The sequence below is a fragment of the Cyphellophora attinorum genome, assembly GCF_001299255.1.
Source record: "Cyphellophora attinorum strain CBS 131958 chromosome Unknown Contig36, whole genome shotgun sequence".
Taxonomy (NCBI): domain Eukaryota; kingdom Fungi; phylum Ascomycota; class Eurotiomycetes; order Chaetothyriales; family Cyphellophoraceae; genus Cyphellophora; species Cyphellophora attinorum.
The window spans coordinates 171198-184137 of record NW_017253264.1 but is presented as its reverse complement, the minus strand read 5'-3'; the positions used below and the strand labels follow the sequence as shown (position 1 = coordinate 184137).

Genomic DNA, 12940 nt, shown 5'->3' with positions numbered 1-12940 from the left:
CATGATCATTGAGCTAACGCGGGTTGACACTAATACTGAGTATGCCCCTGAGGTACAATGTACAGAAATCTACTCTTCGCCGTGTGTGTGATGCCACACGAGGTTCTCCCATCCGCTCGAGTCAACATGTTCGCGTGAGCCCCTCCACCGTCGCTTGTGTACTGCTTACTCGAGGAACTCCTTCGGCACATCAGGTCCCCAAACAGCAAGACCCTCGTGCCCGGCTGGGCCATAGCCCATCGGCGTGTTCTGATTCACCAAATCACCATCCGCGTAGTGCTCTACCATGAACCTGCAAAGATGTGTGTCAGCTTGCGCCCTAGCACTCCGTCACATTCGAGAAGAACTTACTTGTTAGGGTCCCACCAATAATCAAAAATCTGGCTTCCAAGAATATGCCTGCCAACACCCCAGACCGGCTCATATCCCTTGCCTGCCAGCCATTGATGGCCCAACGCCTGCGTGTCGAAATCATGCACTTCGAAACTGCAGTGATGGACGTGCTTCTCCACACCCGGCGTCAATGTGGTCAAGAACATAGTATGGTGATCCACCAGATCCTCGCCGCGATCGATATGCGCGAACAGCGCGACTTCTTTCCTCCTCGGGTGGCCCTGATCGTCTGTCTGGCCGTCAAGGTTGATGTAGAGGATGTCGGATGGGCAGATGTTGAAGTGCTTGGTATACCAGGCCATCTGGGCGGGGAAATCCTCTACGTTCAAGCCAAAGTGGCCCAACTTGTGCACGGCTGCTGGACCGGGCTCGAAGCGTTGGAAGGCGCGTTGTCTGGGCTTGTCGGACTCGTCGTTGTGGAGGAGTTTGGCGGGTTTCGGTATGTCGTGAGACGCTGGGGTTTGGCCGTAGATGAAGTTCACGGGGAAGCCTTCGGGATCGAGGATCGACAGGATTTGGCCGCCGCCGGGCGCGTCGGTCATCTCTTGGATGCCATCGTTCAGGACTGTGCAGTTGGGGAGTTTCGTGATCTTCTCGAGCTCGGCTGTTGATTCGACTTCGAAGGTGCCGCCGAGGTACTTCGGAGGGCCTTCCTGAGCGTAGTAGACGTACTGGTCCGGTCCGTAGCCGGCGTACCAGCGTTGAGTGGGCGTCTTCTTCACGACGTGCATGCCGAAGTCGCGAAGGAAGGTAGTGATCACGTTCAGGTCGGGGTGTTGGTAGCGCATGTGAGCGAGTTTGGTGAGCTTGACTTGCGATGAGCGTGAGATACCGTGGCGTTGCCGCCAGGTCTCTTTGTCTTCTCTGTCAGGGCCGATGGCTTGCGTGTCGGGGACGGAGGCGCCACGATTGGGCGAGGGACCTCTCGAGACAGGCGCCCTGTGGCCATTTGACTGTTCCTTCTTCTGCTTCTCCTCCGTAAGGTTGTGCTTTAGATCTTTGGCGGCGATCATGGTGCCGGCTGACTTGATGTCGTGCGAGTTTCTGGCTCTAGGAACTGCAGGAAGTCCCCTCTGCTTTTCCACGGCTACTTATGCTAGTACTAAGACGACCAATACCAGTCTGTGTCTAATTCCAGACTCCAAGTGGCGTCAGTACACTACCGATAACACCACGATGTGCTTGCTGGTCTAGTTGTAATGGCAAGTCCGCCGCTGTTTGAGCTTGTGGATTGGTCAAGAGGATCATCTACGGTCTCTCTTACCTGGAGACGAAGGTAGTGGCCATCATATCTGAACCATGTCGATCCCACATGGTCTGACACGGCCTCCCCGCATCATATTCGGCACTCTTTAATCGCCGACTCAGTGTCATACGTTCGACAGGGGTTGGGGAAGTTTTCCAACGGAAAGTGAAGAAGACGATGTGGGACAGTCGAACGAGAACGTGGGACTCCAAAACGTCCTGTGGCTGTGCAGTTGCGGGCACAGAAATTAGGCCGAGCACGAATCTCCTTCTCGAATTGGGCAGTCATTCGAGGCGATAGCGCCCTCAAAGAGGCTCTTTCCAGCGGCAGGAGTATGCCCTGCGCCGAAATTAGTGCGTCTCGTTTGTCGTCTTCGTGATGTTGCTGAGATTTTGCAGCTACAGAAGCGATGGTCTTGTCATCCGGCCGAAGTAAATTAGGTAGGGTTTGGAGCACATGCACCCGGCGAAATCGACCTCACAAAGCCAAGACAAGTTTGCGGGCACCGCAACGATCCGACTTCCCGTTGCTTTCCTCAGATCAACTATCAAAACTTCCAACGTTCGTGGCTTGCGGTGTTCGGTTTCAGTCCTGACGACGCTCATAGGGACGTCTATTTCGTACGCAATTATACCCGCGGTAACAAGGGACCAGCGCTTCCGGACCTACCGTGTGGTTACACAAGACTACCACGCAACCCATCTCGGTTTCAACTAGAACCAAGCAGCGAGCGCGAAAGCAATGGTGTTCGTCAATGAGCGTGTCATCCATTACATGCGACTCTCCTGGGCCACTTAGCAACCTTCTACCAAACCGGAGTGATTGACTCCTCATAAATATGTACTCCAGGGCATTGTAGGCCCTGCCTCGATCGGTGTTCTCGCAAAGGGCCAGCCAATGGACCCAGCCATTGGCCGAACGATACAAACGATGGCATGGCCCCATGCGGGACCGCGCTTCGCAGCTCGTTCTATATGACGCGAGCGGGCTGTTCCCAGCAGACCCCAGGAGCTTTCTATGCCAGCCCTAATCAGCCACTTGACGCCGAAGCACAGCCAATCATCCCATCCTGCAATCGCCTTGTGCTTCCTGGTAGCCGTCAAGACGATACACATTCTTTGATCGATCGAGAGTCACCATGGTAAGGTCATCCACTGACTTTGTTCATTGTCTCTTTGTTCCATAGTGGGTAATCACGGTAGTCGTCCATTGACGTCGATCGTTTCTCCTTTGTCTGCAACCATTTTCTTTGTAGGAGCAGTGCTGTGTCTGATCAGGGCTGTTCATCGTTTCCGTTTATTGTTATTCATATACTCAATTCCACCAAGCTGGTACCTTGATACGTTCCATAGCACCGGAAGCCATTAACGAACACCTAAGCCCTCACCACTATCTCACAATGTTTACCACAAAATTCGCGCTATCTGTACTACTGCTGATGAGCAGCGTCTTTGCAGTCTTCGCACACGATACCTCATCGAGCAGCGTTGCGCCGGTCGCAACTCCGAGGACGATGTTTGCTGCTGGCTATGACGGCTGGGTCCGAAGCGTGGCTCTGGACACTGATGGCACCAATTTCACCCTCACAGAAATCAACAAGACAAACGGCTGTCAGACGAACCCTTCATGGCTAGCTCTGCAGAGGGACCAAGAACGACTATGGTGTCTCGATGAAGGCTGGGTGACTGGCAATGGCACACTGAACAGTTTCGATATCGAAGACGATGGGGCGAGCTTGGTCCAGACTCAGCGTCGCAACGTTTCCGCGAGCCCCGTGCAAAGCACCTTCTTCAGTTCTGGTGACGAGCTTGTGATTGCTCAATACGGTGGTCCGCCGAACTCGACCATACGCGGGGGTCTGACATTTCACGATGTCAACAATGATGGTGCTCTTCGAGGCGCTCTCAATCTCACCTTCGAGGCCCTCGAGCAGCCAGGCCCAGCACCTGGTCAAGACGTGCCTAGGGGTCACGGCGTCATTCTTAATCCGACTGGTCAGTGGCTTGTCGTGACCGACTATGGCGCTGACAAGATCCGGACGTTCACGGTCCAAAACTCAATTGTCTACAAAGGCATCGAGCTGGAAACACCGCCTGGTTCAGCCCCGCGTCATGCCAAGTTCGGGAAGATCGGCACAAACGATTATCTGTTCGTTGTGTCAGAGAACGCCAACACGATCACAACGTACAACGTCAGCTACTCTGGAGGACTGCTTCATCTTACCCCTCCCAGTCGTGTCATCGACACATTCGGCGGCAAAGCTAGTGCGGAGGTCCTTAAGAAAGCTAAGGCCTCTGAAATCCAGATTTCCCTGGACAACAAGTTCCTGATGGTGACAAATCGAATGGACAATTCTTTTCCGGAATCCGACTCACTGGCCAACTATCGCATAAACGCGGATGGAAGCCTAGCTTTCTTACAGCTGGTCCCAGTCGGAGGGCTGAGCCCAAGGCAGTTCACCCTGAATAAGGCAGGTGATCTGGTTCTTGTGGCTGCGACTGCATCAGAAACAATCACTGTGTTGCAGAGAGATCCAGCACGGGCCTGATTGGCAGTACTATTCTGGCATCTTTGCGATTCAATACATCGGCCACGATTGGTGGACCGCCAGCTGGAATACCAATGGCGATATGGTACGAGTGAACAGTGCTCACGTGGCTAGAGTCACTCGTACGAATAGCAGTATAGACTTGTACGATTAACGAGACGAGCTCGTAGCGAGCGTATGACTTCCAAGAAGTGTCTATTGTAGGTACATATCCACTCCATTCATTGACTGCTGATTGTCCGATTATTCGTCCCCTTTTCTCCGTCAATCTGAATTTATGTCCTCGGCTCTTTCAGCTTGCAATTAGGGCTGATCGTCAAATTTCAGGACCCCAACATTGTGGATCTGCTCCCCTCCATATCTAGGTCTTTCCAGGTAATGCCCCTTCCAGGTCTGCAAGCTCTACCCCTGTGGCCCCTACTGCCGTTTGTTAGTTGTGCATTGCAATGACGTTATGGCACAGCCTGTTCAGGTAGCTGAGGAGCATTATCTAATCTATACGACTTGCGGACTAGTCGACCAGATCCCGACTGGAGGAAGGCCACAGCGATTGGAGAAAGGCACGTCGCAGGTTTCGAGGCTGATAAATTCGAAATACAGTATCTAGCTTGCAGTGGGGAGCCTCGAGACCGGAAACGAAGCTTAAGTCTCCGACGAGGTTACCTACGCTTAGACACTTCAGGTTGTACTTCTGTTGTCCAACGTCGTTTTGGCTTCCCTTCAATTCTCAGGGATATATCTGCGTCAGGAGCTACAATGTTATCCCAGGAGGGCCTTCAGGACGAGTCGACAAGCTGGCCATCGATGAAGCATCCATTGGTGAGTAGAGTCTTCACGTACCATGACGGTGCCGAAAGCTCGGAAACGAGCGTACGCCCCGAAAACCAGGTCTGGGTGTATCACCTGCAAGTCACGGCGCGTCAAATGCGATGAGGCCAAGCCAGCATGTAAGTCACTGCGAGTTGTGCAATGGTTGATTAGACTGACGAAACTTGTAAGGTCAACGATGTCAAGCGAGGGACCTTGACTGCCGCTACGCAGCGGTGCCCAAGCCTTGGGTGTTCGATGGAACCAGATCTCCGTCACCACTGAGCTCACAGCAAGCTGGCTCAGAGCCGCCGGAGTTGCTACTGAAGCAGCGAGTGCCGCCGATGCAATTCTGGGGTAATGAAGACGAGCAGCGTGCGATGGTGTACTATCTGCAGCGGACTGGACCTCTATTCTCATCATATGTAAGTATCTGGAACTGTAATTTGGTCAACGTTCCCTCGACGAGGGTTACAACGACAAGGTGGGAATGGACTGGGCGAGCATTATCAGAGGGTCTCAAGAGCATTCCCAGAGACCTCCCAGAAAGCACAAATGCCTATGCCTCCGTCAGGCTACTATACTATCCCGTTGCCTTCTGTCCACATCTTTTGCACCCCAGTGCGATGCTGACTACGATTCAGATGCCCAAAAAGTTCGAACATCTCTTTGAGACCGTGTTCCCACGCATCGCCGAGGAACTCCCAGCTGTGCGACATCTCTTGCTGGCGGTGGCTCTCATGGAGAGCCCGGTCAGCAACCTGCATTCAGCTGGTGTACAGCGACATACGAAGCTGATCATATATCATTACTACAAGGCCTTGAGTGAGCTTCGTGATCCGAACGTTCACTACGCTGATGCGGCTCTCGCACCCATCCTCGCTTTCGTTCTGGAGACCCTATCTTTCAACGAGGCCCGTGCTGGAATGCACTGCGTCGGCGCTCAGACGGCACTGGAAGTCTACGGACCCTCCATATCGTTGAGCAGAGACGAATACATTCTGGACGAAAGGCTACGACTATTTCTGGACTATACGTTTCGATTCCGCTGCCTCAGGTGCAAAGTCGGGGATCCTGGTGACGACCAGATATTGCTGGCCGTGGCAATGCGGAACATGGCTGCAGTGCCGCAGAAGTCCCAAGATCTTCGAAAAGTGTTTAGGGAGTATGTCGATAAGTACGAACCTACAAAAATGATGGCGAAAGATGTCGTGTCTGCGGTCGAGTTCGTGAGGAAGTGGGTCATTGCTGTGATCCAGAGCAGGTTTCTCTCCTCTGAGCCTAGTGTTATATTCACAAGCCTACAGTTACTGGCCAACCTCATCATTCTGCTACTGCCCATACCCGTCAGGAATGCCGTTGCAGGAGATGAAACAGAAGGTCTCGGCATCGATTACGTTCTGGACCAGTGTTATTACTTCATGCACCCGACGGAGAACAGCAAGTCTGTCACGGAGGCTCTCAAGGATATCGTGACGATGATGTTGCAGCTTATATCCAGAGGGGCACCGGATCCAGAGCGACGAGGTCGAGCCAAACGGCTGTGGAGAGAGGTCGTCGCCACTGGAAGCATTGCAGAGGAACCAGTTCAGCCCTGGGCTAGTCATACTAGTGTCAATCAGGTGCCAGAATTCCTCGACATAACCGCCATAGACACGCACGCGGAATCTCCGACGGTCAACGAAGCCGAATGACGGTCTACGATAAGATGAACAAGGCGAAGGACCAGGAGAGCACTGGGTAGAGATGCAAGAGCCGAGGCGCCACCTGGGAGCGCGACAAGCAGAAGTGGCCCACACTGGTCGCCATGAATTACACAGTCCGTGAAGTCACGTCGAGGCAAATGCTTCAGTCTACCTCGGTTATGCTGAAGGCCAAGTGTGGAAGCCGAAGAATCGTTGCGTTCTCGACGTCCTCCATGGACAACCAAATGCACCCAGGAGACTCAGTTAGAGATCTCTGCTATGCGTTGATGCGCAGGCTGAATCACATTGCGATACATGCTTGCAAACAGGGCGGCCAGAATTGAAATGCACATCGGGAAGGTGCAGGTTTGGCGGGGCGAAGCAGGCAATCATGATTGCTGGTATCTAGGCAGGCACCTGCAGGCACAAGAAAATTGAAACGCGTCGGTACGCGTTCCTTCACATCACTCGCTTCTCATCTCTTACTTGCACACAAACTGCGAAAAGGTCAAAATTACTTCGCTTAACTTTCATCTTCTCAACAAGCGTCGTGTACCGACTCCGTCTACTATCGCCTTCAATCCGACAGGCTTCATCTCCTCGGTGTTACTGCAACCTCAAGACACGATCCACGATTTACCGCTAGATCTACCCTTTCAACCGCAACGATGGGTGCATGGGGAGGCGGTGTCTTCGAGTCTGTAAGTCAGCAGTAAAAGCACGAAACCCGTCAGCGCGCTAATGATTTACCAGGATCAAGTTCTAGATCTCATCGGTGGCTGTATGGCAAGCGATCTGGCGTCTACATCTGGACCAGTGGCGAAGGCGGTTCACTTGTGACAAACTCTACTTCTGACAACGACGACGGAGAAGATCTCTCTGTCGAGCAAGTCCGCGACCACTTGAACAATGGCCATTTCAGTCGCGTCTTTGACAAGTACAAGAACTCCGAGCAAGTTGACTTCGATGTAACACCCGGACACGGATGCTGCATCTTGACCGCTCTAGCCATGCTTGTCGGCGCCAACATCAGCACCGAGCAGCGAGAATTCGTCCGCAGTGTGTACAAGAAGTGCGGCATGCACAAGGACGGCATTCAACAGATGGGCCATGCTGTGGAGAACTACATCAACGGACAACCATACAGCTTGATTGAACCGGATCGCGTAGATCACAAGATCCAGTTCGCTTTCGAGAAGGCTCGAGCCAACGCCGGGTGAGTTTCTTGACCCATTCATTCACGTCTGTCTGCAACACAGGATCAGCAGCAAGGCGGACTTTCGGGCTGACCAGGGGCTGACTGTGATCTTAGTGGTGGCTTCTTGCTGGCAAACTACACCGGACCGGTGTACCATGAGGAGGGTGTCCCGTACGTACTTAGCCTTCCTTTACATGATGGCACTGACAATAATCCAGCAGCTACAGTATGATGAGTTTCGGCAAACAAATGTCGAAGAAGATGCGCAGAGACAGTAAGTTTTCTTGTGAATGAACGCGTATAACAGTGACTGACTACGATACAGAGGGAGAGCCGGCATACTTTCCAGGCGCTCCGGTGCTCCGTGAGTGCAACACCTGTGGCAAGCTCCCGGAGCTGGTCCCGAGCGGCCTGAAGTTCTGTGGCAAGTGTAAGAAAGTTCTCTACTGCTCGGTTGAGTGCCAGAAGGAGGACTGGGCGCCCTTCCACAAGAAGTGGTGCAAGGCGTTTGCCAAGATGCCAGAGCCGCCTGCCGTTGAGGACTTGTCCCTGGACGCCGACGGTCCCGCCATCCGTGTTGGTAGCAGAATGTGAGGAGACAAGCGGCTACTCACGCAACGATGCTGGATTAGCCCCAATGAGACGACACAATGGGCGTAATCGACGCTTCACTGTTGTTCTGAATCACAGACTCCGATGACCCCTGCGGTCCGAAAGAGCATATCCGCCATGAGCGTCAAGCGAGAGCTTCGAGCGCTTCTAAAGAAGGATGCCGTGCGGAAGGCTTGCGGTTTCTATGAGGATCGGAACATCCTGTCACATCAATCTATCCATTGTAGTGCCCACAACCAGATTGAGAGTTCATACACAGCTACAACCAGATAGAACGATTCCGAGCTTATTCCTCAGCATCGCGCCAGCTAGGGCGCAGTTACTCTGTTCGTTGAGACTCATTGCTCAAGCTCTTTACCGGCCACTGGACTCGCGTCGTGTCATCTCCTCCACATGTAGAGCACTTACCCCAGACCCACTTCTACGGAAATATATTCCACTCACGTTGAAACAAGGTTTCGAAACAGACTTTGAAAGGACAGATCTCCTCCATGACGCAACGCGTCCTCAACTTCGCCAGTCTCTGGAATTACGCGACCTGAGCTGGACGTGGGTCGAAGCCCGCCTCGATGGACTGAGCCTCGAGAGCGAAGCCTTGCGCGTCAGATGAGCCAGGGTCTGGCAGCCGCGAAGCCTGTTGTCGCCAACGGACGACGCGTATGGCGGCGAGGAGCGAGACGATGCAATTCATCGTCCGGATGTAACGGGCTGCTGCCAGTGACCTCATGAATATAAACAGAATGCAACGACATCTCCGAGGACCTCAGCCGCAAAGTTGGGGGACTGCTCATGGTGACGATGCGGCGGCTAATTCCAACATTGTTCACACAACACCCCTGTAGTTGCCCTAAGACGTCGACGGAACAACCATCGTGATGCCAGCGCCACCAGCAACCACGGCCACCGTGACCAATCACCCAGGATCGACTGCCGACGAGATCTTACAGGAACCAGAATGGGGTTCAGGGCATCAACATCGCATTGGCTTTCTTAATCGCAGTGGACGAGTCGCTGGCTTCACGCACGATGGAGATCACGACGAAGAAGACCATGCGTTTGTGGAGGAAGCGCAGCGCAAGCATCGGCAGCTGAGGGCCGAGAAAGGTCGAGGTGACTTAGTCAACTTCAAGGATATCATGAAGGGTCAGACCGTAGGTGCTCCTCTACTGGGCTAGTGACAGAAAGCCTCCACTGCGGACCGCCGCCAAAGCTTATGTGCTAACCCGGATGACACCAGGACTACCATCAGCACCGCCCAGAAGTGTATCCACCGGGCTGGCGCTTCGTAGTCCGTGCAACGGAAGATGAGATCAAGCAGAACAAGGAGTGGCCAGGTGCGTAGCTTCCTGCCGCCTGTATATTACCTCAAGTCCTCTCTGGATCAGACTGGTGGGATGCTAACCCACGAGTACAGCCAACATCAAGAAACGTGAGAAGGAAGATGCTCAGAAGAAGCAGCAAGCCGGGAGCGCTGAGCAGAATGGCAAGCAGAATGATGACCACGCCAGTGCCAAGCAGAACGAGAACAATGCCAGTGGAGATGCGAGCGAAGACCCTGAGCACGACTGGCGGCGCGGAGCGGGCCACGAGGAGACCAAGCATCATGACGCCTACGGCAGCAAGCCCAAGAACGGAGACGAAAAGACAAATGGGCACGAGACAGAGTATCAGAAACTTCTCAAAAAGTATACGCCACAAGAGATCACTTTACTTCGCCATCTCCAGCACGAAGCACAGCACCAGCAGAGCTTGAAGCAGAACCCTGGCACATTGTTGTCTCCCATGAGCCATAAGCTCGTCCAACCAGAGACTTCAATCGACGCTGTGGACGCGCAGACTCCAGACAACTGGATCGCTCGGTCTTCGCACCTCATCCGACGGACAGGCCAACACCCGCTAAATGCGGAGTGTGAGCTGTCTGCACTGTATGATGCGGGCCTCATCACACCCAATCGCTTCCACTACGTTCGAAATCACGGAGCTGTTCCGCGACTGTATTGGGAAGAGCACATTCTCGACGTGTGCGATGGTGCACTGCGACTTCAGATGGAAGACCTGCGGGGCGGGAAATGGGAGAGCGTCAACATTCCTGTTCTGATTGCTTGCGATGGCAATCGAAGGGGCGAACTCAACCGCATCCGCAAGAGCAAAGGCTTCGACTGGGGTCCTGGCGCCATCGGCTGCGCGTACTGGCGAGGTGTGCGAGTTGCCGACGTCCTGAAAAGCGCCGGAGTCGTTATAAAGCCAGGTCACGGCCGGCGATGGGTCAATTTCGCTGGCGCCGATGATCCTAGCGAGGGCAAGTACGAGACCTGCTTTCCCCTTGAGTTCATTATGGACCCGACCAACGATGTGCTGCTGGCGTATGAGATGAATGATCAGCCTCTGCCGCCTGATCATGGCTTTCCGGTCAGGCTGGTGGTCCCTGGCTATGTTGGAGGCAGATCGGTCAAGTGGCTCGCGAAGATCTGGGTCAGCGATGAGGAGAACGACAGCTACTATCATATCTGGTACGTCAATACCGTCCTTGGGCTGGGAAGACGCTAACATATTTTTAGGGACAATCGAGTCCTTCCAAGTTTCATCACTGAGAAGGATGGCGAATTTGCTCAGACCATGTACAATCACCCGAGTACCGCCTGTGACGAGCAGAACCTGAACAGCATCATCGTCAAGCCGGCACAAGGACAAGAACTCGAAATTGCCGAAGTCCTCAAGGAAGACACCTATAGAGTGACTGGATTCGCGTATGACGGAGGTGGCCATGAGGTTCAACGGGTAGAGCTGAGTCTTGATGGTGGTGAGACGTGGCTTTACTGTCTCAGAGAGGTACGCTGAAAGCTACAAGTGGTGCACCGCACTGACAATGGATAGTTTCCCGACAGCCCAATTAGGCACGGTAAGAAGTTCTGGACATGGTTATACTGGTATATCGACATTGATTCGACGCACTTCTTGAGAGCAGAAAGCCTGAGTGTTCGATGCTTCAACGTGTTCAAAAATACCCAGCCAAGGGAAGGCGCCTGGAATCTCATGGGTAAGAAATGCAATCCTTCGTTCGGATGGCACTCATAGCTGCAGGAATGATGAATAACGGCTGGTACACGGTGAAGCCGATGACATCAGCCTCAGGAAAGCTCCTCATGCAGCACCCATACGACCAGACTGGTGACTCCGGTGGCGGGTGGATGAAACAGTCCACGATTAACCAGCTAGCAGCAGTGAAACAGGACAGCGGCGTGCCCAGTAAGCAATTCACCCGAGAAGAGATTGAGAAACATCGCACGAAGGACGACTGCTGGCTTGTCATCAACGGCAACGTCTACGACACGACGTCGGTGCTGTCTTGGCATCCAGGTGGGACGTCGGCCATCCTCGCCAACGCAGGTCGACTGAGCTTGGAAGTGACCAGCCAATTCGAGAGCGTCCACGATGACTACGCATACAAGAAGCTGGCCGAATGTGCGATCGGGACTGTCACTGACAAAGCGCGCAACTTCATGCAGGAGCAGGCGAAAGCTGAAGCAAAGGCAGCAGCGGAGAGCGGAGGTGACAAAGTCATGCTGAACAGCAAGCGATGGAAGCAAGTAACTTTGATCGACAAGAAGCAGCTTTCAGACGACACGTTTGCATACACCTTCCGCTTCCGAGATGCTCAAGAGTCCAAGAAGCTCGGCTTGAGTACCTGTCAGCACATTCAATTCGGCATACATATGCTCGACAAGATGCTCATTCGATCGTACACACCCACCAGGCCGGTCGTCGAAAGTGAAGTAGGCAACGGCACGTTCGAGCTCACGGTCAAGACGTACTTCCCCGACGAGAATCAGCCTGGGGGTGCCTTTAGCAACTTTCTACACGAGCTGCCTGTTGGCGAGCAGGTCGATGTATGCGGACCAACAGGCGAGATCACCTACCTAGGCAACAGCGTCTTCAACATCGAAGGTAAGGAGCGTCGCTTCAAGAAAGTCAGTCTCGTGCTGGGTGGCAGCGGTCTGACCCCGGGCTATGCGCTGCTCAAACGTATTGCGGAGGACGCCAACGATGCGACACAGGTGAGAGTCATCGATGCCAATAAGACTGAGGACGATATCCTGCTGCGCAGTGAGCTGGAGAGGTTGGTTAAGGAGAGTCGTCATCAGCTACAGATCACGCATGTGCTTAGCCACCCGAAGCGGAAGGACGATTGGGAGGACAAGGGAGGGCTGTCTGGACATGTTGACGCTGGTGTAATCAAGGATAAGCTCTTCGCACCGAGCAAGGACTCCGTGGCGTTGCTGTGTGGTCCACCGGGACTGATTCAGAAGGCAGCGTTGCCGGCTTTGAAAGGTTCGTTGACGCTCAGTGTTGCTACGTGTAGGTGCTAACAGCTTATAGAATGGGGATACGAGGAGGATGACAATTGTTTCGGATTCTAAGCGCTCGTCCTGTGATAAAAGTCCAACGACGGA

The 12940-nt window shown here is 53.6% G+C and overlaps 5 protein-coding genes across 5 annotated transcripts; 4 read left to right on the top strand and 1 right to left on the bottom strand.

The window, feature by feature from the left end:
* Positions 1-165: 165 nt before the first annotated feature.
* AB675_11144 (Metapyrocatechase 2) lies at positions 166-1406 on the bottom strand (the record flags this gene model as incomplete). Its single annotated transcript, XM_018139966.1, has 2 exons — positions 166-292; positions 352-1406. 2 exons carry the CDS (start codon positions 1404-1406, stop codon positions 166-168), a joined length of 1182 nt encoding a protein of 393 aa, XP_017995753.1.
* A 1632-nt stretch (positions 1407-3038) lies between these two features.
* Positions 3039-4187, top strand: AB675_11143 (6-phosphogluconolactonase; the record flags this gene model as incomplete). Its single annotated transcript, XM_018139965.1, has 1 exon — positions 3039-4187. One exon carries the CDS (start codon positions 3039-3041, stop codon positions 4185-4187), a length of 1149 nt encoding a protein of 382 aa, XP_017995802.1.
* An 841-nt stretch (positions 4188-5028) lies between these two features.
* AB675_11142 (uncharacterized protein) lies at positions 5029-6688 on the top strand (the record flags this gene model as incomplete). Its single annotated transcript, XM_018139964.1, has 3 exons — positions 5029-5134; positions 5187-5419; positions 5639-6688. 3 exons carry the CDS (start codon positions 5029-5031, stop codon positions 6686-6688), a joined length of 1389 nt encoding a protein of 462 aa, XP_017995782.1.
* Positions 6689-7347: 659 nt separating this feature from the next.
* AB675_11141 (uncharacterized protein) lies at positions 7348-8471 on the top strand (the record flags this gene model as incomplete). The annotated part of the gene is made up of 5 exons (XM_018139963.1): positions 7348-7384; positions 7433-7895; positions 7992-8048; positions 8096-8151; positions 8203-8471. 5 exons carry the CDS (start codon positions 7348-7350, stop codon positions 8469-8471), a joined length of 882 nt encoding a protein of 293 aa, XP_017995822.1.
* Positions 8472-9364: 893 nt separating this feature from the next.
* AB675_11140 (Nitrate [NAD(P)H]) lies at positions 9365-12907 on the top strand (the record flags this gene model as incomplete). Its single annotated transcript, XM_018139962.1, has 7 exons — positions 9365-9640; positions 9727-9823; positions 9904-10999; positions 11048-11318; positions 11364-11526; positions 11571-12818; positions 12867-12907. 7 exons carry the CDS (start codon positions 9365-9367, stop codon positions 12905-12907), a joined length of 3192 nt encoding a protein of 1063 aa, XP_017995804.1.
* Positions 12908-12940: the final 33 nt, after the last annotated feature.